General features: G+C 39.6%; 1 protein-coding gene across 1 annotated transcript in view; it reads right to left on the reverse strand.

Moving 5' to 3' along the window:
• Positions 1–305: 305 nt before the first annotated feature.
• The window catches only part of LOC109407526 (caprin homolog), a 23,500-nt gene continuing 2,038 nt past the window's right edge, over positions 306–21,767 (reverse strand). Inside the window, exons 2-4 of the mRNA XM_019680590.3 lie at positions 10,112–10,294; positions 7,835–10,037; positions 306–994 (exon numbers count right to left, since the gene is read on the reverse strand). Of these exons, the coding sequence (XP_019536135.2) occupies positions 573–994; positions 7,835–10,037; positions 10,112–10,294 (2,808 nt within the window). The 3' untranslated portion in view covers positions 306–572. The remainder of the gene's footprint in view (positions 995–7,834; positions 10,038–10,111; positions 10,295–21,767) is intronic.

The following is a 21,767-nucleotide window of genomic DNA, read 5'->3' on the forward strand; positions in this document are numbered from 1 at the left end:
AAATGCTGTCAGTTGGGTTCCGAGGTTGTCAAAACAGGTGCCCGTCACTGAAAAGCAAAATTTCTCTGCACTGCGAACACGGTGAAAAATGTTTTGCTAGAAACATATATGTATATATAACTTTTTAAACAATTTTTAAGTCTTCTCGTATACGAGAGACTGATACAAGTGGGCAAGACGGCGCGAAGACTGAAGATGAGCAGAATTTGAACCAGGCAGTGAAAAAAAAAAAGAGTTGTAGCTGTAGGACCTTAAGCACACATGTAGGGGTACGTTTCTCATTTCGATTTAATGACAATCAATGATTATGCTGATTACACTCAAAGTGTTCATTATTACCTTGCTATATTTGCTTACATAATACAGAGTTCAATGGAAAGCAAAGTAGACTTATTTGAATAATTTGCATGATGTATAAGATGTATTCGACTTATTCTGAATTGTTAAAATTAGTATGAAGTATTTCTATTTGCTTAGAAAATAACTTGTCGTCACTACAAATACAGCAAATACATACGCGTAGATCATTAGTTTCCGATGCGTTTGAACACTAGCATACTCAGAACGCCCTCTTATGCATTAATAGAAGATTGTGCTCTGGAGTTTGATCCTCCGCGGGGACCGCCATAGCTGTTACCGGAATGATTACGTTGATGTGGCCGTGCTGATGGAGGCCCGGTATTTCTTGTACTATTCACTGGGCGAGCGTTCGATCGGTAGTCCATACCGCTGCCAAAGTTACCGCTGCTGTTGCTACCGTTGTTTGCTGTGCCTCCGGTGGATTGATTGTTGCCTCCCGTGGCAGAATTGTAACCCGCTCCGCGAGGTGGGGGATTACCGTTGTCATTCCGGTTCCTTAACATTGGACCTCGCTGATGATAGGACGAGTCAGACTTATTAGATCCGTAATTGTTGGTTTGATTTTGCTGGTAGAATCTGTCGTTGTTTTTGAAGAACGTCGATGAAGTATTATTTATTCCATTGTCGAAACGTGCTAGAGAAAATATAAAATAACCGATTAACGAGTATATCTACACAACTCTAAAACTAGGCATGCTTTCTAGACTTTTTTATAATTACAGGGTGTCTACTTATAACTCAAAATAAATTTCCCTGAGTTTTCTAAAAAAAAACCATGACGAAGAGAACACAGGGTGGCCACTCAGAGCGGCAAATAAAATTCCCGAGTTTTTCCCGGTTTTCCCGATAGCTTTTTGAAATGTTTCCCGATTCTAAAATATAATTATTTAAAGTGAAAATTAAACGTAATTTACTAAGAAAAATTTAAGAGAATTAATATTTAATATTTTCAAATCCTTGGATTTAACATAGTATTTATATGAACTTGAAAATAAGCTATGTTTTGTTTGTTCTTCTTCTTCTTCTTCTTCTTCTTGGCTCTACGTCCACACTGGGACTTGGCCTGCCTCGCTTCAACTTAGTGTTCTTTGAGCACTTCCACAGTTATTAATTGAAGGGCTTCCTTTGCCTGCCATTGCATGAATTTGTATAATGTGAGGCAAGTACAATGATACACTATGCCCAGGGAGTCGAGAAAATTTTCCCGACTGGAACGGGAATCGAACCCGCCGTCTCCGGATTGGCGATCCATAGCCTTAACCACTAGGCTAACAGGAGAGACTAGGCTAACAGGAGAGTTTTGTTTGTCTCGTATCCAATGATGGGCATAGAAGTTACGACATCTTCATTAAAGATTCCTTAAATTTATAGATGACCAACTAGTACAAATTATGCAGTTGTTTAAGAAAATAAAAAAAGGATGGGATGTCGAAATTCTCAGAGAATACACTATGATTATATGATTTACGAACTTATTATTTGTGGATTATTGGTAAGTTCGTTTGGGAAACTAATAGGCAATAAAAGAATGCACAGAAAAAAAAACATTCCGGATGAACTTCTGGTGGAATATCTGGATAGATTACTCGTGAAAGAAATTTGGAAACGATTTCTAGGGAAATCATCAGTGTAGTATTTTTGATGGTGATTTTCAAGATATTTTAATAGAAAACCAGTGGCGAACTTTATGGTAGCGTAAATGGCTACTGCAGAAAGTCAGGCAGGTTACTTAGGCTGAAATCGTAAATTGTAAAATAAATTTGAGAGATCAAAGAAATCTTAGATTTTGTCTGATAATCGTTATTTCATCAGCGATTGCAATATGAAGTTCTCAGAGAATTTTTTTTCTGATCACATATATATCAGGACTTTCTCCAGGAATTCCTGAAAGATTAGTTTTTGAGAAAGTATTACCCCCAAAATGTAGAAGCAGATTCATTATATGGGAATTATTTATTTTCATAAATCATACAACTATATTGCTCCAGATGCTTTTGAATACTCACGGGAACTCTCGCGAGAATTTCAATTGGTAGTTTAACTAGAAACTTCGAATACTCAAAATTTTAGAGAATTTGCTGAACTAGGAGTCTTATCAGGGAATTATGCTAAAGCTTCACCAAAAAGGGATTTTACCGATAACTTATTCCGGTTTTCTCCGAACATTTTTATTCACAAGTTCTACCCAGAACTTCATGAAAAACAAACAGAAATCTTTTGTGAAGAATTAGCCTAAGTTAAAATTCACAAATAAAAAGAAATAAAAAAACAGAAATCTTTCAAACAAAATATTAGAAATACTTTTATGAACTACAATAGGCGTGCTTTGAGGAATTCCATCAGATGCTAAAAACCCCTTTAAATATTCTTTCAATTGTTTTTTACTAACATTTTTTAAATTTTAAGATTGTTTTCACCAGAATCACTCATCCAGATTTTCATAATTATTTCTAATTTTAATTTATTCTTGGGGCAATTCATTCATTCATTCAAAATTTTATACAGCATACTATTCAAATTTTTCAAAGACTTTTCGCTCAAAGGATAAATGCTATATCAAGTATTCTCCTAGAGATTGTACAAGGATATTTTTTTAGAAAAAAAAGTAATAATGTTATGTTTTATAAAACTTTTATAAGCGTCCTATCTTGATGGTTTCTGGAACATGTACATCCTGAAATGCATAAGTGATATATGAATCTATAAATATTTGAATGTGTCTCAACCAGTCTTTCAACTAAAATGTTCTTTAGAATTTCTTTGAAATTGTTCAAATTGTGATGTTAGGTAACATCACTATGGTTAACTTTAATTGTCATGACTCGACGACAAGATATTAGTTTCCAAGAATGGTTTTTACGCCAGTTTATCCACTATGTTATATAGCTCAACAGTTGTTGACTGAATTTCCCACAGATTCTCGTACTTATGCTTCTGGAGACTCTACAAATTTTGAAATTCTGGAAATTCCCGGTGGCTAGCAACAATTCCCGAGGTTTTCCCGATTTTTTCCCGGTGGTTTTGAATTCCCGAGCTTTTCCCGGTTTTCCCGAAATTCCCGACTGGGTGGCCACCCTGAGAACAAAACAGCCGAAAATACGTAAGTTCCCCTACTCTTTAAAAATTCTTTCAAGATTTCTGAGCGTAATTCCTGGAATTTCTTCCAAAGTTTCTTCCTGGCTTTCCGCAGGATTCTTTCACTAGATATCTGTTTGAGTACGTCCCGATATTTTTTGCAAAGGTTTTCCGATATACTTCCAGAGATTCTCGCTGACTTCCTCCTGAAGATCCATCCAAAGCTTTTCAAAGTTTCTTCAAGAATGCCATTGGTTGAGCCTCGTAGCCATGCGGTTAGAGTCCGGATGGATGAGTGTTCGATTCCCGCTCAGAGCGATGAAGTTTTTCACGAGAATAACTTCTTATCCGTTGCCACTCCGTGTTAAGTTTCGTTCAATCCGTACAGCCGCCGGCTAAAGCCAGTGTCCGTGTCTTTTTTGGTGGTTTTCCGGGATAGCTATCCAATATTTTATGTCGGGATTTTTACCGATAGTTTTCCGATATTTATCTTGTTTTCCTCGCGGAACTTCATCCTTAGCTGCTTTTAGGATTCCATGAGGTTTTCAGAATTCCTCCTTGGATGTCCTTAATATTTCTTCTCGGGATTACTATTACCTAGAACTTTTTTCGAGATGTCTCATTTTTTTCTCAGGGTTTTTCTGAAGTTCCTGTCGAGATTTCTTCAATAACACTTTGCGGAGTTTTTCGCAAGATTTTATTTGAATTCCCTCGAATATTTCTCCAGGAATGTCGTATAAGGTATTTCGTAAGTTATCTCAGGAGACATTCTGAGGAAACCTCGTAGAAGAATCCCTGCAATAACTTTGGGAGACCTCCCTAAAGGAGTATGTATCCAGAATCTTGGGACAAATTCTGGTAAAGATTCCGGGAAGAATTTTGGAAATAATGCAGAACGTAAATCTTCACTTTCAACCTTCGAATTTTTTTACACACTGATATCAGCAATAACTCTTGTGGAAATCTCAGAAGGCACCCTGGAAAAAAAAATCTTAGGATAAAGTCCAGGGTAAATTAAGAAAAAACTCTGAGAGATTTCTCATGACCAACATCGGAAGGAATCTTCTGAGAGAAGTTCCTGGAGATACTCCGAGAGAAATCTCAGATAAAACTTCAAAATAAACCTCGCGAAAACTTTAAAGTAATTCCTGTAGGCGATCAGGAAGAATATCTAGAAGAAAGCAAATTAATTTGAAGATATCACAGGAAAAAAATGAAAGAAATCTCTTGACGAACTTTTGCAGTAAATGCGTGAAAACTCCTTCAGAAACCATTGGAGGAACTTTAGTAGAAACCCCAGGAATAACTCCTTTAGCAACTCTGAAAGAAATTCTGGGGAAGTCCCAAGAGGAACACTGGAAGGAACTGCGTAAAATTTCCATGAGGAATGCCGAAATAAATTCCACGATTTATCCCGACAGAAATTCTTAGAGTATTCGGGATAAATTCTGGTAGAAATCCTACGAAGATTTCTTTGAGCAAAACACTGGAGGAGCTCAGGGAAGAATTAGCATACCCGTAAAAACTCCAGGAGAAATCTTTTTTTTTTTTTTTTTTAAAGTGATTACGGCGGTAGCAGCACTGTGCTTATGTTCTACACCGCACCCTTTCCCTACATTTGCTTCTAGGAGCCTCTATATTTGTTTCAACACACAGAAGTACGTAGGCGTGTGTGGCCCAAGTCGACACTGTTTTGGCCTGCGTTGAACAAAATAGTTTTAATAAAAGTTTCCCCTTTTTTCTTTTTGTCAATTGGATTTTTGTAGAATGGTCCATGTATTTCGTTAGGTTCTTGTCAATTTGTCAGTTATTCGAAGTAGATTTCCAAGTCAATTAGTCATTCTGATCTGTTCTATCGTAGCGGCTTTGGTCTTTGCTTTATTGAAGTGTAGTTTTATTGGAAACTAGCTGTCCCGGCAAACGTTGTCTTGCCAAGCTGTGATGGTTTGACAACTGTTGTGCTCATAACATCACCGCACTCTAGATTGGTTTCATTTCGATCGTGTTGATTTCCTTCCCAGCTCATGGAAAATCAGTACTTTATCAATTTTCCTACTTTTCTAGTTGATTTTCGTGACTTTTTGTACATATAAACACAGCCACCATGAATACGAACCGAACCGTGCAAGAGTCATGCTGATCGGTTCACCCGTTCTTGAGTTTTGTTGCCTCAAAGAAATTTCAAACTCATTTTTATATATATTGGAAATATGCTGAATGTCGTTATTAAAAAGAGACGTCTGGAACTGTGTCCTGCTAGTTGTTCCGTCATGCACATACGTCATGTCTTAATAATGCCTAGGAGATTAACAAAAACACGTGTGTTCGGTCAGATGTTAATTGCGTAGAAAGTCAAGGAAAATAGGTTTCTTTATTGCCAGTTGTTATGTAAGCCTCGCTTGAAGCACTTCCCGTGAGAACCCTGTCATCTGTACACCTACTAATCCGTATCTTCGTACACAGCTAAATGCTGTACTGTCAACCGGCAAAAAGCCTACGGGTGAATATTAAAAAATGAATAATAATGCTGTATAGCGCATTGTTTCCTATCGGCCACTATTTTAGTCTAGTCCCAACTATAAGATTTTTTTCCAATCTTAGCGTCAATTGTCTTCTAGATACTTATAGATAGATTCATCGAATCAGTCGAACCCGTATGTTAAAATATAGTCGATTCTGTGTCAAATTGTTTTCCTGATTTCTACTTCTCTGTGTTCATCTCTTGTGTCCTTAAATTGTCATCGGTCCAAAACCCACAGAAACATGTAACTGAACTTCTGATATTTTTCTGTTGGTGTCATAACACCATCTAAGAGATAAACAAAAATATGCCAAGTTGGTCAGTTGATTGTAATAAAACAAAAATTGCTTGTCAACTATTATGTATTCATCCCCTACAAATACTATGAACAATATTCAAATTCGTTCAATTGTCCTATCGGTCCTACCTCGATAAACCATGTCATTTTCTCATGCGTGGCCTGGAAATGTCAACCTAGTCATACAAAAGTAACGTTGTTCAGTTAATAAAAAGCAGTCAGTTTTTTGTCCAAAATGTCACGTCAAACGCATTGACGTCAACAATGCGTTTAAGTGTTCGCACGTTAGCTTCGAATCTATCAGCACAATTAAGTGCTGCAAATCTCCTTCCCACTCCTAATTTTTCAGTTGATTTTAATTGCTTTATTTAAAGAAAATATAACCAAGTACCTCACATTGTAAAAATTCGAAAAAGCGACTATGACATTAATAAATTACTAATCAAAATCAACCGAGAAACGTGGGAAATAGAGCCCAAACAACATTTTGAAGTCAGCTGGCTGTAAAAGGTTCCAAAACCTGTCACAAATCCTACAATACTTTTATTAGGATTTGTAACGATCATCAAAACCTTCTTAAATCCAACCGACTTGGAACTATTGCTTGGGAATAGACTCTAATGAGCCCTGGCGGATCCTCCATGTTTATCGAGCATGTCTGATGCATATGATCAACCATACTCCATCTGCAGCAGCCGGTTCGTGATGAACCGTTGGAGGCGCATTAAAGTGTTAAAAAGGTGATATGTTTCACTAAAGAACACTACATTACAACAATCAAAATGAAACTCCTTCACTTTAATACCGTCAACCCCTGCGAACTTGGCCAGGGAGTAAAAAAACTCCAGGAGAAATCGGTTCGAATTCAGGAATCCTTGTGGGATTCCGGAAGTATACCATCCCTGGGAGATATTCCAGGAGGTATTTCTAAAGAAGTTCCAGAAAGAAACCCTGACGGAATTTCTGGAAAAAAAAATCCTTGTAGCGAAATTTCTATATGGATTTTTACTACCAGGTTTTTATTCATACGACCCAATGTTTTTATCAGAGTAAAATTTTCCTGAGTACTCAAGATATTCCCTGAGTATTCCAAGTTTTTCCCTGTTAAATAAAATTCCCGTTTTTCCACGTAGTAGACACCTTGAATTATCGCGAAGCTCAAAACTCTTCAACTACAGGGAACCGTTAGCAGCTGTATGACGGGATTAAACTGTGATCAACCCCGGTCAGCAGGGATAAAACTGTAACTGTAACATCGCAACAAATGCCAAGAACTTGTTCAATGAGAAGGGGTAGTTAGAAGAGAACATAACAGGACAGCCGACACAGAAGAAAAACTAAAACAATGCAAGGATTGACCCGTTATGCAAAGATTTTACTCAACTACATATTATGTGCACACGAGAACAACTTGACAATAATGACAATTGAGTTAGAATGGCATCTCAAGGATGTATTATACGCCAAGGTGGAAGGTCAAGAAGGTGCAAACCCAGATAACATTCTGGTAGCAGAGAAGAACAAAGTCCGAAATGAACGGCACGATAGGACGACCGCAGAAAACACAGATCAACACTTACCGTTCGTTCCGTTGTTTTGCTGATACTGAGAGCTGGGGGCACTGCGAGCGCTGCTGCGATGTCCTCCCTGCGATTGATGCAATTGATGCGAAGTCGCTCCATGGGTGGCCTGCAAATCTTGACCGTAACTCGACGTCATGTTGTCATTTTGCTGTTGCGGTTGCGGCGGCTGCTGCTGCTGTTGTTCGTGCCGTTTGATTTGCGGTTCGTTCACAACATTCGGAACGGTGCTCTCATTCGCGATGGTCACCGACTGGGGTGGTTTTTGCTGGTTGGAGATTGAGTTGTACTGCGGTTTGCTGCTGGGACTACCGGTCCTGGCCGCCATCGAGCTGCTGGACCACTGGTCTTCTGCTTTCGGCATGTTGGGCGCGTAGTCGGACGACGGTCTGCTCCATTCGTCGTGACGCAGCTTGGTGGTATGCTGCTGTTGCTGGTGCTGTTGGTTCAAGTGCGATTGATTCATTGGGTATTTGTCGGACAAGTTGAGGGAAGTTTTCAGCTTATCCGCGGTGGCATCAACCATTAGGCCGGGAAGATTAGCATTTACAGCCGTGTTCGGCGATTCATGCATATTTTGAACTAGCGAAGGATATTGTTGCAGATTGGAGTTGAAGGGGGTGTTCATACCGGCAGTTTGCTGCTGTCCCACCATTGGGTTTTGTTGTGGCAGTTGAGATTTTTGCACCGGCTGCCTTTGTGCGTTGCTTTGTACCATCAGATCTTCCTGTGGAATTGATGGAGTGCTCTGTTCCTTGTTGGGTACGGATTGAGTAGATACGACAGTGGTGTGGCTTGTTGTGAAGCCTGGAATATGTCCCAGCTCGGGAGCCTTGGAAACAATCGGTGACCTCGAGTGGGGAATGGCATTCATCGGTTGGCTCATTTGCCTGGTTTCCATGGTCTGCGATTGCAGCGGATGCTGGTAAGTTTTTGGGACACCGGGTGATGCCAAATTCTGGAAGGGTTGATTGTTGAAGTTCGACTGCTGGTTGCCCATCATCATGTTAGGTTGTTGATGAGGAGCGTTGATCATTGCCGTTGAAGGTTGAGCAGACACGCCTTGTTGCTGGTCGATGGGAGTTGGTTGGTTGGAAGCATTAGGCGCCTGTCCCATGAGCACTTGCGGATGTGGCGGTTGAGCAGCGACGTTGTTCGAATTCATAGGATTTCCGAATGGAACCGTCGAGGAAATTACATCCGGTTTGTCGATTTCCGACTCTTGCAAGAAGAAAAAGTTGCCAGTACCAATCACCTCATGAATTGGACGCATTTGCTGTTGAATGTAGTGTTGCTTGAAATAAGCATTCTCGACGGCTTGAACAGTGGTGGCGTTAAGTTGTTGGGCCGGAACTGACGGAAGTGGGGTGGCAGCAGCAGGTTGCATCATAGGAACAGCGACAGGTCCAGTAGGAACGATGATAGGAGCAGCAGAATGCATGTTCGGTGTGTTTACAGCGGGAAGTCCACTGTTGGCATTGATCAGTTGCGTCGGAATATGAACGGGTGGAGCAACTAAGTTGGGAGCAGCCACAACTTCCGGTACGGAAGAGGAAATATTTGGCGTAACTTGACGGACCACACTAGGCTGAGTTGGAAACGATGGTGTCGGAACTGCGGTTGCAGCAGGAGCTTCAGCGAAAACTTTCATGTTGGGGGCCTCAATTGTCATTGCTACAGGCGCAATAGGCACTGGCTCCGGTTCCACCTTCGATAAACTAATCGGTTCCGCCATTGCCACACTTTCCAATTCCTGAAGCTCCTCAACTACTTCCGACCCCTCAGCTTCAACCGTTTCTTCCTTTTCTTCAACATTCTCCGCATCATCTTCCTGAACCGTCATGATGTCCTTCTCGAAGTATCCACAGTTCTGAATCTCAGCAATGACATTCTTCAAGTGCATGTAAGTAACATCGCCGAAAGGTTTGTTCCGGCCATCCACTATGGCAGAGAAATGATCGGCCGCCTGTTTGACCGCGGTGACGAAAGTCGGTTCAGCCGTCGTTTTCGGACGATTCGCCAAGGTCTCCTCGTACAGCTGGTCCAACAGAAGGAGGTCACTGTCGGCGATCTTACAGGCTCCATTGGTTCCTTCGCGGAAATCTTCGCGCACCGTTTCCTCGGTAAAACGCTTCAGAACGTCCTGAACAATCAAGACTTCTCGGATCTTGGCGTTCTCCTGCTGCGCCCGAATGAAAACGCTCTGAAACGGAAACGACGGGGATTGTGATTAGATCCGATCAACTATTTACCCTAGAGATGATGATTGCCACTTACCCGCTTAGCTTCCTTTTTCGCCTCCTTGTTGGCGGTCGCTACAATCGTTTGGAACTGCTTGCACAGCTCTCTCGTCAATTCCAGGGACGTCAAACACTCGTCATACTTCGAAACGGCAGTTTTCTGATCGCCGGTAAGTTTCTTGCCGGATTTTTCAATCGATCGGTAGGATTCAAGTTTGTTCTGAAAAGAAACATTAGGATTACGTCCCAGGTAACCACTAAGCATTTGAATAAGCCGTACAGTAGACCGTAATAAGCATTTCAATTGCTTCCTGCCCTACAAAAGCAGTTCGAATGCATAGCTGCCTTGAATTAGCTTAAGCTGTGCTACTCAAAAGCTTTTGGCCGTTAATTAGCATTTCAACTGCTTGAGGTGTTTTTGCTCGGAAGCATTCAGAATGCCTTTCAACTGCTCTTCAAATGCTAAGAGCAAAGAGTATGGGAGATATGTTATGTGTTTGACAGCTCATGCTGTCTCTCTTTTACAGGGTTTATGCCTCTGTTGACAAGTTAGCACATATGAGCTGCTTATAGAGTACTGCAAGCACCGGTCTAACCTCACTTTGTTTGACAGTTCAGCGAGCTTGTTTACAAGGTGTTAGAATTTTGAACGACCGGCGAAAAATTTAAATCTCGTTTTCCGTTCCGATATCATTGTGATACGTAAATATCGAGTACATTCAGCTCTACTAGTACAAAACCAATCGTCCAACTCTCATTATTCCGAAGTTCTATCGAAAAGCAATTTTGCCGGATCTTGGCCAGAAACTAAGTCCATGTAAACAAGCTCTGTGAACTGTCAGTGCATAGCTTCGTGACGTCATCTTGCAGTATCCTATTCGTTTTCCCTTACTCACTCAAAGGTTCAGCAGAAAAAATTGCTGCAGCTGATTTGGTTTGGAAACATGGCTATCATCATTTCTCATTTCGTCGGAACATACGTACCGAATTGGTGGATGCTTTGGCGGATCATAAGATTATTCGCAAGAGGAAATCATATGCTATAGATCGGAGAGGGAACGAAAGTGCTGTTTACAAAATGGAATATCTAATTGTTTGAAAACAAGTTTTGGGTGTTGGAACTGAAGCTATTTTCAGATTCAGATCTTTCTTTATATTGGGGATAAAATCAGCCCACGACATCGGAACAGCGGTAGCATATCCTGGAGCGTGGACAGAATCTTGAGCAGCAAACATGATTGAGTAATCTCCGGATCGTAAGTTCAATCACCAATAGCTGCTAAAACGTGCAAAAAAGTACATCAGTTGGAGTGTGCAAGGACGAGGAAGCGGGAACGCTGAGAGAGCGAGAAGCAGACGTAAATCTATTTTTGTTGTTTTGCTCGACGAGGCGTTACGCTTTTTTGACATTTTGATACGACGTTCCTGAAGGTGCTGCACTCAGACAGCCCGTTATTTTGCCAAAACCTGCTGTGGGGTAGCACTATAGGCGCATATACGGTCAATTAGCATTAAATGCCTTGTCCTAAGGACTACTATAATGCTGAAGGAATGCTATTTTAAATGCTTACTGGTTACTTGGGGTACTATGGATCCATAAAAACACCAGATATCACTCAAAAATGCAATACAAATTCCCGCATAAACGATAACCATAAAATACGTGCTTAACCACCCATTCGGGAAACAATTCGAACAGTATGCCGTATTGTTGAACCGTCTACATTACGGTTCGTGTATGGTACTGGTTTATTAGGGTTGTATTATACATTGCATTTTTTTTGAAGATTTGCAATATCCGAAAGTTTAAAAGTAGCTAGTATTAAAATACGTATATGACTCTATTTTCAAATAATATAAAATCATATCTGGATAACTAAAAAATATACATATCTGTTTTTTTTTATATGTTTTGCCAAACTAATATTTGCAATTCACCATATTTTTCCCATAAAACTACAATTCAATATCTTCAATGGTGATTTTTTGAAAAACTTGGGTTTTGAGTTAGGAACGATGAAGTCACTTTCGCTCGTTCTTTTTGTTAAATGCCCAGAAAGTGCGAGATAAAAGAGGGGTCGATCTGAAGTCGATCTGAAAATTCCATGTTAGAGCAACACATTTTGCCAGCACCGTTTTTAACCTTTTGATCTGAAATTTTCAGAGATTGTTTGATTTTCGTGATGTTTTCGATCACCTGGCAATCATTTGACTCATTTGTCCATAACTCAGTTCAGAAGCCCAATATTACAATGTGGTGTTCGGCAAACTTGTGGATTAGTGTTTTTCCTACAATTATCACCAAGGACGCCATATTCTAACTCTAATATTTACGGCGCAAAAGTGTTAGTACCACCTACTCATACTAAACGATCGGATTTTTCGATCGTTTAGTATGAGTAAGTGGTACTAGTGCTCTCACACCGTAAATATTAGAGTTAAGATATGGCGTCCTTGGTGATAAATGTAGAAAAAACATTGATCTACAAGTTTGCCGAACACCACATTTTAGTATTGGACTTCTGAACTGAGTTATAGACAAATAAGTCAAATGATTGCCAGGTGATCGAAAACATCCTTTCTCGGCATGCCCCGAGAAATACTCCCTGTCATACAAACTTGGTCAGCCTTACATGTAGCAACCCAAAAATATATACATTTTTTTATTTATCGACCGTTGCGACCTAAATGCTACAAATTTAGGGCATAATAGATTAATTTCTGTTTAAAGTGCAAGGGAGTAGGTACATAGTTGAAGAAAGGCTAGGTTTCTTGTCGCAGTGTTTGATAGCATGCGCTGTAGCGCGAATTAGTGTGAAGTTGCTAATTTAAGCACTAATTAAGAACAATTTTGACCGTTTTGCAACCCTTTCAAATTGACCATCCATATACCAACTGGGGTCTTCAGTTAGCCTAGTGATTAATGCTACGGATCGCCAATCCGAAGACAGCGGGTTCGACTCCCGTTCCGGTCGGGAACATTTTCTCGACTCCCTGTGCATATTGTATCATTGTGCTTGCCTCACAATACACAAATTCATGCAATGGCAGGCAAAGGAAGCCATAGCAATTAATAACTGTGGTAGAGCTCAAAGAACACTAAGTTGGAGAGAGGCAGGCCAAGTTCCAGTGGGAACGTAGAGCCATACAGAAGAAGAAGGTATGCCAACTGCAGAACTTTCTAAATCAAACAGTGCATTTTTTGTTTGGTTTCTAGCTCCACTCTGAATAGCAAACTTCTAGACGAGTTTATTAGACGTACGCGGATTCCATCCAGAGGTTATTCTAAATTTACACTTGGATTTGCACTCCTACACTCCTCCAGTTCCTTCAGAGACCTTCCGGTGATCCAAACTTCTGAGAGTTGTTCCTGGATTTCTGCGGATGGATTCCACGAGGTTTCTTCCAGAGGTTCTTGGAGATCCCTAAAAAAATTCACCCTCGGGGATTTTTTAGTGGTTTTCCGGGAAAGCTTTCCAACAGTTTCACGCGGGATTTTTGTGAGACTTCTGCAGAAGTTCCAATGGATTTCTCCCAAAGAATTTCAAGGATTTATCTTGAAATTTCTAGCCAGATTTCTCCCGTAGTACGCTTTTGCGTGTATGACGATCCTATTCCCTTACCTGTCCCTTCCCCAGTCCTATCAGCGGCGTCATGGTCGCGATTTTTTCCGCAGTCAAGTTCGCAGATTGTGAACAATCCTCGGTACCCACTGATGTAATTTATGTTTAGTCCCTTACTGTCAGAGCTGTCAGATCGGTGTAACACGCTAAATATAATTTACACAAAATGCTATTTACACAGAAAAATACACGGTAATGGTTTTCTTTGGTACATCGAGGTCTTGTAATTAGTCTATGGTCCTATCCTTTTCCCTTCCCTTCTCCGTCAGGTAAATGATGAACAGGCTCGTGTTCATGGCGATGGCACAAATTTCCCAAATGGAGGAGAACGTACCTCTGGAACCGACCTACCCAAGTAACACACTTGGCACCGAAGAGTCACGGCGGCGCAGGTTTTTGTTGCGCAGAAGTCACTGCGACTTACTTTTAGCAAGTTAGTATTTATTTGTTAGAAGTAAGTCATAGTAACTTCTGCGTAACAAAAACCTGCGCCGCCGTGACTCTTCGGTGACAAGTGTGTTACTTGGGTACTGATACCTGATACCAGTAGTACCTTCGGAAATTTCTCACGAAGGTTCACCTTATATTTCCACCTAAGATTACTCCCAAGTTTTTCTGATATGTCCCAGTTTCCTTAGAATTTCTTCGAGAATACCTCTCGCTATATAGGCAATTTAACGCAAATCTTAAAAGCGTAGGTGGCGCTTTTCTGAAACAACTATTTACGCACCTCAGGACTAAATAGTTACGATAAATATGGAATACTTTTGCAATTATTGTAGAATTTGATGAGTTTTACACAATGCACAATGGGGAAAAAATATGCATGAAACGCGAATAACTTCAATACATATCTCTGCTCGGAGTGGATGCATTCAAATGAATTTTTGACACAAACTGTAAAAATCATTACATTTAAAGGAGGGTGTCATTCGCCGCACGATGCTGGAAATCAGTGTATCGGACTCGTTTTACCCTACTCTCTCTCCCTTTTCACTTTTTTCAAAAAATCCTGGAGTGATTTTTTTTTTTTTTCTATCTGTATTAACGAGATTTTTAGCCCTAGGCTAGTTCATCTCGGGACCCACGCTTTACTTCCCTTCCGAAGGAAGAACTCACATTTTGTGAGTTTGTCGGGAGTGGGATTCGATCCCAGGTCCTCGGCGTGATAGTCTAGTGTTCTAACCATCCCACCAGGTCCGCTCCCCTGGAGTGATTTTGAATATGATTTATTTAATTCGTGTTGGTGTAAAAACTTCCGTATTATCGAATTGAGCCAGATTGGATCATCGCACGGCCTTCAAAAATGAAATATCTTCAAATAACCCCGTTATCCCCTATTTCTGTAAACTTTCACGTGCATCTCCGCCCGGAGTGGATCGCAATCGATAAGAGTAAGACCACAGACAAACAGACGTAACACTCTAATCATTCTCATCGTACACCGATTAAACGACCAATTTTAAAATGTGATAGTTGGCCGACGGGCCGCCCGTGGCGCTTCCATCGGTTTTGTTCGAGTTTGACGTTTGCGCACTACCGCCACCTAGTTCATAGTTGACCAAACTCAGTCTTTTTAGCATTGGGCGAACATGTAACCGTGACTATTTTTCTAAGCGGAAAGTGTTCGAAGTGTTACGTCTGTTTGTCTGTGGTAAGACCAACCTTATGTCAAATTGCCGATACTATGGAAGTTTGTACACAAATACAAGTTTAATAACTCATTTATTTTGTGCGCCATCCGGGTATAGACGTGGATTTTCTCAAAAAGGTGTGAGAGAGGGAAAGCGGGGTAAAACAAGCTCAAAATACTAATTTCCCGCATCGTGCGGCGAATGACACCCTCCTTATCTGAAACTGTAGGGATTTTTGCAGTTTGTGTCAAAAATTCATTCAAATCCATCCATTCTGAGCAGTGATATTGAATTTATTCACGTTTCATACCTATTTTTCCCCCCTGTGCAATGGTTTGATCAGAAATATGGTGGTTTTGCTTCCAAAGTTTAAAATTTTTCGTTACCTAACCTCACATTTAATCGCCCATAAGGTACACCGGGCAAGTTGAATTGGGTGGGTTAACAGCGTAACAGGGTGTCTACTTATAACCTAAAATAAAATTCCCTATATTTAAGTTTTTCCGGGATGTTTTTTTTTAATTTTAAATTTTTAAAATATATTTATTTAAAAAAAAAATAAAATATCTCCAAAAATTAAGTAAACCCAGATTTTTGAGAGTTGTTTCTGGGATCCCTCCCTAAGTTCTCTCTAGGATTTCGGTAGGAGTTTTTCACGGGGTATCTGTGGATTCACCTTTTGATATTTCATCCAAAGGAGTACCCGATATGCTTCCAGAGTTTCTTGCTGGAAGATCCTGAATAACTAAAGTTCCTTCACGAATTTCTCTTAGTGATTTTCCGGAATAGAATTTCAAGAGTTTCTCTCGGGATCTTTACGATATTCTTGCAGAAGTTCTAGGGGTTTCTTCTAAGAATTTTCCGATGTTTCTTTTGGATTCCCTTACGGATCTGTATTAACGAGATTCTTACCCCTAGGCTAGTTCATCTCGGGATCCACGTTTTACTTCCCTTCCGAAAAAAGAACCCACATTTTGTGAGATTGCCGGGAGTGGAATTCGATCCTCCCTTAGAACTTATTTCCATGATGCCTTTTTTCCGTACCTGTCGAGATTTCTACAATGAGATTTTGCGAATTTTCTCGCAAGTTTTGTTTTCACCCGGATTCCTCCGGATATTTCTCCAGGAATTTCTTACAAGGAATTTCGTTAGTTATCCCAGGAGACGTTCTGAGGAAAACTCCTGGAAAAATCCCTACAAGAGCTCTGGGAGCAACTATTTGGAAAGAAATCCCAAAAAGAGCATCCAGAATCTCGCGATAATTTCCGGTAGGGGAGACTTGATCCCTGGGAAGACTTGTTCCCCCATATTTTCTTAGAATCAAAAACAGTTTTTTTCTAGCATATTTTTTTCCAAAACTACATCTGAACAAACGACTAGGGTATCGCGCCACTTGGGCGGTGGCTTATATATTCGTCTGTTTTCCACTAACTCAGTCAATTTTGAACTAATTGACTTGAAATGTTGTACACGGGTAGATACTATACCTATCACACCACATTCCAAAATTTGTGTCAATTGGTTCAAATTTGACTGAGTTATAGTGGAAAACAGACAAATATAGAAGCCACCGCCCAAGTAGCGCGATTCCTATGTTTTGGCTACAAGTGATGTCGATTGTTCATTGCATTATTTTTTACGGGTGATGGTTTGTTTTCAGTCCTTCATAAAATCTCAATAACTTTGTGAAAATTGAACCAAATCGTGTCAAAATTTCACAGCAAATATCCAAATAAGGCTATTATAAATAATACAACTTTTTTTTTTATTCCTTGTTGGGTATCTAAGTCATTACGACCAGTTATTAGATCTATTGTGACATATGCCCCAGTTTGTTTTAGCTATATCAAGTTGACGTATTACTACTGTTAGCAATAATCAAACCTTGACTGTGCGTTTGATCCCAACATGGTGACACAGCTCGGATAAACTGTACAACCGTATTGGGATTTGTTCTCCAGACATCAAGGGGTTCTATCAGCCCCTTGTCGAAGAACCTAATTCTTTTAACAGCAATTGCCGGACAACGGCATAACAAATGTTCCGAGTCTTCTGTATCTATGTCGCAAAAACGACATACATCATTCTGAAGCTTTCCGATTAGCTTCATATGATAACGGCTCGGACAATGGCCTGTTAGCAGGCCAGTAAAAGTACTTAGATCTCTTTTTGACAGCTCTAAGATTTTGCGAGTGTTTGAAAAGTTTGGCTTTATGAAACGTTTTGACTGCCTCGCAAAAGTGGTATTTTCCCAGTTGGATATTATTTTTTCATGTTCCCATGTTTTAAACTCCATTCTGAGAGAACACCCAGACACACCACAAAACGGTTCTGGTCCTATGAATTGGTGTGACGAACCAAGTCTTGCAAACATATCAGCTTGTTCGTTTCCATCAATTCCACAGTGTCCTGGAACCAGGCCCATGACACGGCCTATATCAATGCATTGGAATCATGGTAGACAGGATGTCCTGGGCGCTAATAAATAGCGCCCACTGTCAAATGCGATAACATCAACAATTTTTTGTTTAACGTTCATTTTGGTTTGTTGATCAGTTTTTGGAATCATTTTTTCCACCGCTTATGACCACAAAACACTTCAAACTCGCTTTAATATTAATGTACGGTAAGAGGAACATGCGATTAGTTGAATAAAGCAACCCAACAAACACGCATTGTGAATGTGATTTCGTGTGTGGCTCACAACATCAAACAAAAGCTGCGTTTGTTGATTACACGCTCATTTCAATTTGCACGAACATGAGTATAAGGCAGTTAGATGTTGGCTACGATAAATTTCATTCATGCCAGGGGCCTGCCTGGAACCCAAAACAGCTTCACCTGATTACGGCAAGCTAATTGTTGGAGTGATAGGATACACTCCCAAACAAGTTTGGAAGAGCATGTTGCTGATTTCAAAGCATTTAGAGCTGCTTGACTATCAGACCTAATGCATATTTTTGAATATCTGTAATTTCTGCGTAAACAAATATTACAACATTCTAAAATTGCCTGAATTTCAGCTTGAAAAACAGTTGGCCATTTGCCCATGGGAATTGATACGTTAATCCCGGGGCCAGTTACTCCTGCACCAACTTGGTCGTTCAGTTTCGAACCGTCGGTGTAAAATACGATTGATCCTGGATGTAGTTCTGGGCCCCCATTTGTCCACAGATATCGCCCAGGATTAATCACTTCAAAAGTGCGTTCAAAATTGTACCTTCTGCTCATCCAATCACTATTACTTGTGATTAACGAGTTGATACTAATTGATTTTAGAATACTTAGATGGCCTCTCAGGTCACCTTCAAAGAGGTTTGTAGTTCTTTTAACCTTCAAAGCACTCTTTGTAGCTTCTAATTGAACAAATTGATGCAATGGAAGTAAGAAGAGTAAAGTGTCTAGCGCTTTAGTCGGCGTACTTCGAATTGCACCAGTAATTGAAAGACTAGCAAGTCTTTGAAGTTTTTCAAGCTTCTTCTGAGCTAGCTTTTCATTTGTTTTAGGCCACCAGATTAGTGACGCATATGTAACTCTGAGTCTCACAATTGCCGTGTAAATCCAATAGATCATTTTCGGCTTCAGTCCCCATTTTTTACCAAAAGTTTTTTTGCTGATCCATAGAGCATTTGTGGCTTTTCCAATCACTTGCTCAAGATGCAAATTCCAATTTAGCTTACTGTCAAGATGTATTCCGAGATACTTGACTGTGCTTGAAAGTTACAAAAGAGTTCCTTTCAATTTTAGGTTAGTTATTGAAATTTGTCTCTTTCGTGTAAACGGTACGACCGTGGTTTTAGAAGGATTGACATTTAAGCCTTCCTTATCGCACCATGAAGAGACCAGATTTAAGGCAGTTTGCATTCTGTTACTGATAATATGGTCATATTTACCACGGACTACTATGACTATGTCATCAGCGAAGCCAATTATTTCAAAGCCCTGTGCTTCCAATTGTTTGAGAAGATCATCAATTACCAAGGACCACAATAAAGGTGATAGCACGCCTCCTTGTGGGCACCCTTTCACTGCTCTAACGCTAATAAATGAGCTGCCAAGGTTTGATGATATCTCTCTTTCTGATAACATTTTTCCAATCCAATTACAATACATCCGTCAAAACCACGTTTTGACATAGCATTTCTTATTGAACTGTAGGATGTGTTATCGAACGCTCCTTCAATGTCAAGGAACGCTGCAAGTGAATATACACAATAGTGACATGGGGAACTCAAAAGAATTGAATAAACCATGTGCTCAAAAGGGGATCAAGTGTGACCCATTTTTCCATTCCTCCATAAAAACCGATTTAATCCACCTATGGTGAACAGAACCCTTCTTACACTTATTAAAATTATTGTTTATTATTTGTATTTAACATATTCATTTTGAGTGATGGACCAAAAGTTCTAGAAAATATTGTGGATTTGGCATCTAGTGGATTGATTTCCAAAATATCATCATGGACCATGGACTAAACTACCAGAAATGCCAGACAAAAAAAATATCTTACTTATTCTGGAATTATGTATTTTTTGTTAACTGCCAAAAGATCTTGAATCGATAAACAAATGGATAAGAAAATAAGCGAGATACACTTTGTCTAATATCTCTTAATCAGTCGAATAAATTAGCTCCGAAGTACTTTGTATTCATGGTTATGGTGTAAAAATGACAAAAATAATATATCTACTATGCCAATCAGTTTTGGAATTAGCTAGTTATTTTCAAAGTTGCGACCATTCATTTGCGAAAATTTACATTCATTTGCTATTACATATCTCAGTTCAGAAGCATGCTATCGAAAAACATGGATGAATTTAACCTTGTAGTTTTATCTGAAAGTTTGCCGAATAACATTGGGGTCGCATACGCATTCCAAAGTCGTGAGCGAGCTGTGAAGGCAACTCTCCACACGGTGAATATAAATTTCATTCACGCTGTGGAAAGTTGCCTTCACAGCTCGCTCACGACTTTGGAATGCGTGTGCGACCCCAATGTTATTCGCCAAACTTTCAGATAAAACTACAAGGTTAAATTCATCCATACATTGTTTTTCGATAGCATGCTTCTGAACTGAGATAATAGCAAATGAATGTAAATTTTTGCAAATGAATGGTTGCAACCTTGGTTATTTTGGCTGCTCAGTTCTTGCATTTTTCCCACAATATATAAATTCAAAGCTCTCATTTAATATATTGTTAGTTTTCATAGAATTCCTGTTTATTTGTAATTTGTTATTTATAATTTTATTGAAAACAATAATCTGCTAGTATACACTTTATATGAGGTCAGCATTATTGATTGAACAATAATTTCCCATAGACTGGTCAAAAGCTTATGCAAGATAACAAACGAATATAATAATAAAAAAGGAATTTATTGAAATACTCCTCGAAAGATTTCTCAGTAACCAAATGTCCAATCGAAATAAAATTTCAGGGTCTTCTACAAGGATACTGGAGCTTTCATTTGGTGCTAAGAGAACCCAAATCGGTTGACAGACGGCTGAGATATTTATTATGATACACTTGGTCAAAAATCTCTCAAAAGTTTAACCTGTATTACTCCCAAGTACTCTTTGAAAGATATCTCGATAACCAAATGTCCAATACTAATAAAATTGCATAGGGTTCTACTAGGATGTTATAGCTTTCATTTGGTGCCAGGAGAACCGAAATCGGTTGACAGACGGTTGAGATATTTATTATGATACACTTGGTCAAAAATCTCAAAAAGTTTAGTTGTATAAATCCTAAGTACTCTTCGAAAGATATCTCTGTAACCAAATGTCCAATCCTAAGAAAATTTCTGAGCAATCTACTAGGATGTTGTAGCTTTCATTTGGTGCCAAGAGAACCCAAATCGATTGACACACGGCTGAGATATTTAGTTTGATACACTTTGTTAAAAATCTCAAAAAGTTTAGTTGTATAACTCCTAAGTACTCTTCGAAAGATATCTCAGTAACCAAATGTCCAATCGAAATAAAATTTCAGAGCGTTCTACTAGGATGTTGTAGCTTTCATTTGCTGTTAAGAGAACTCAAATCGGTTGACAGACGGCTGAGATATTCATCAATATGCTAAATGTCAAAAATCTCTCAAAAAGCTAACCTATATGACTTCAAAGTAGTCATCGAAAGATATCTCGGTAATCAAATGTCCGATCGTAATAAAATTCAATAGGGTTCTACTAGGATGTTATAGCTTTCATTTGCAACTAAGAGAATCCAAATCGGATATCAGACGGCTGAGAAACGTGCGTGACTTTTTTTTTTGTAACATACGCACACACACACACATACACACACAGACATTTGCTCAGTTGGTCGAGCTGAGTTGATTGGTATATATGACTCGGCCCTGCGGGCCTCGGATCGAAAGTCGGTTTTTCGAGCGGTATTTATACCCTTCTTATGGGTGTAAGAAGGGTA

The sequence above is a fragment of the Aedes albopictus genome, chromosome 3 (assembly GCF_035046485.1).
Source record: "Aedes albopictus strain Foshan chromosome 3, AalbF5, whole genome shotgun sequence".
NCBI classification, from domain to species: Eukaryota; Metazoa; Arthropoda; class Insecta; order Diptera; family Culicidae; genus Aedes; species Aedes albopictus.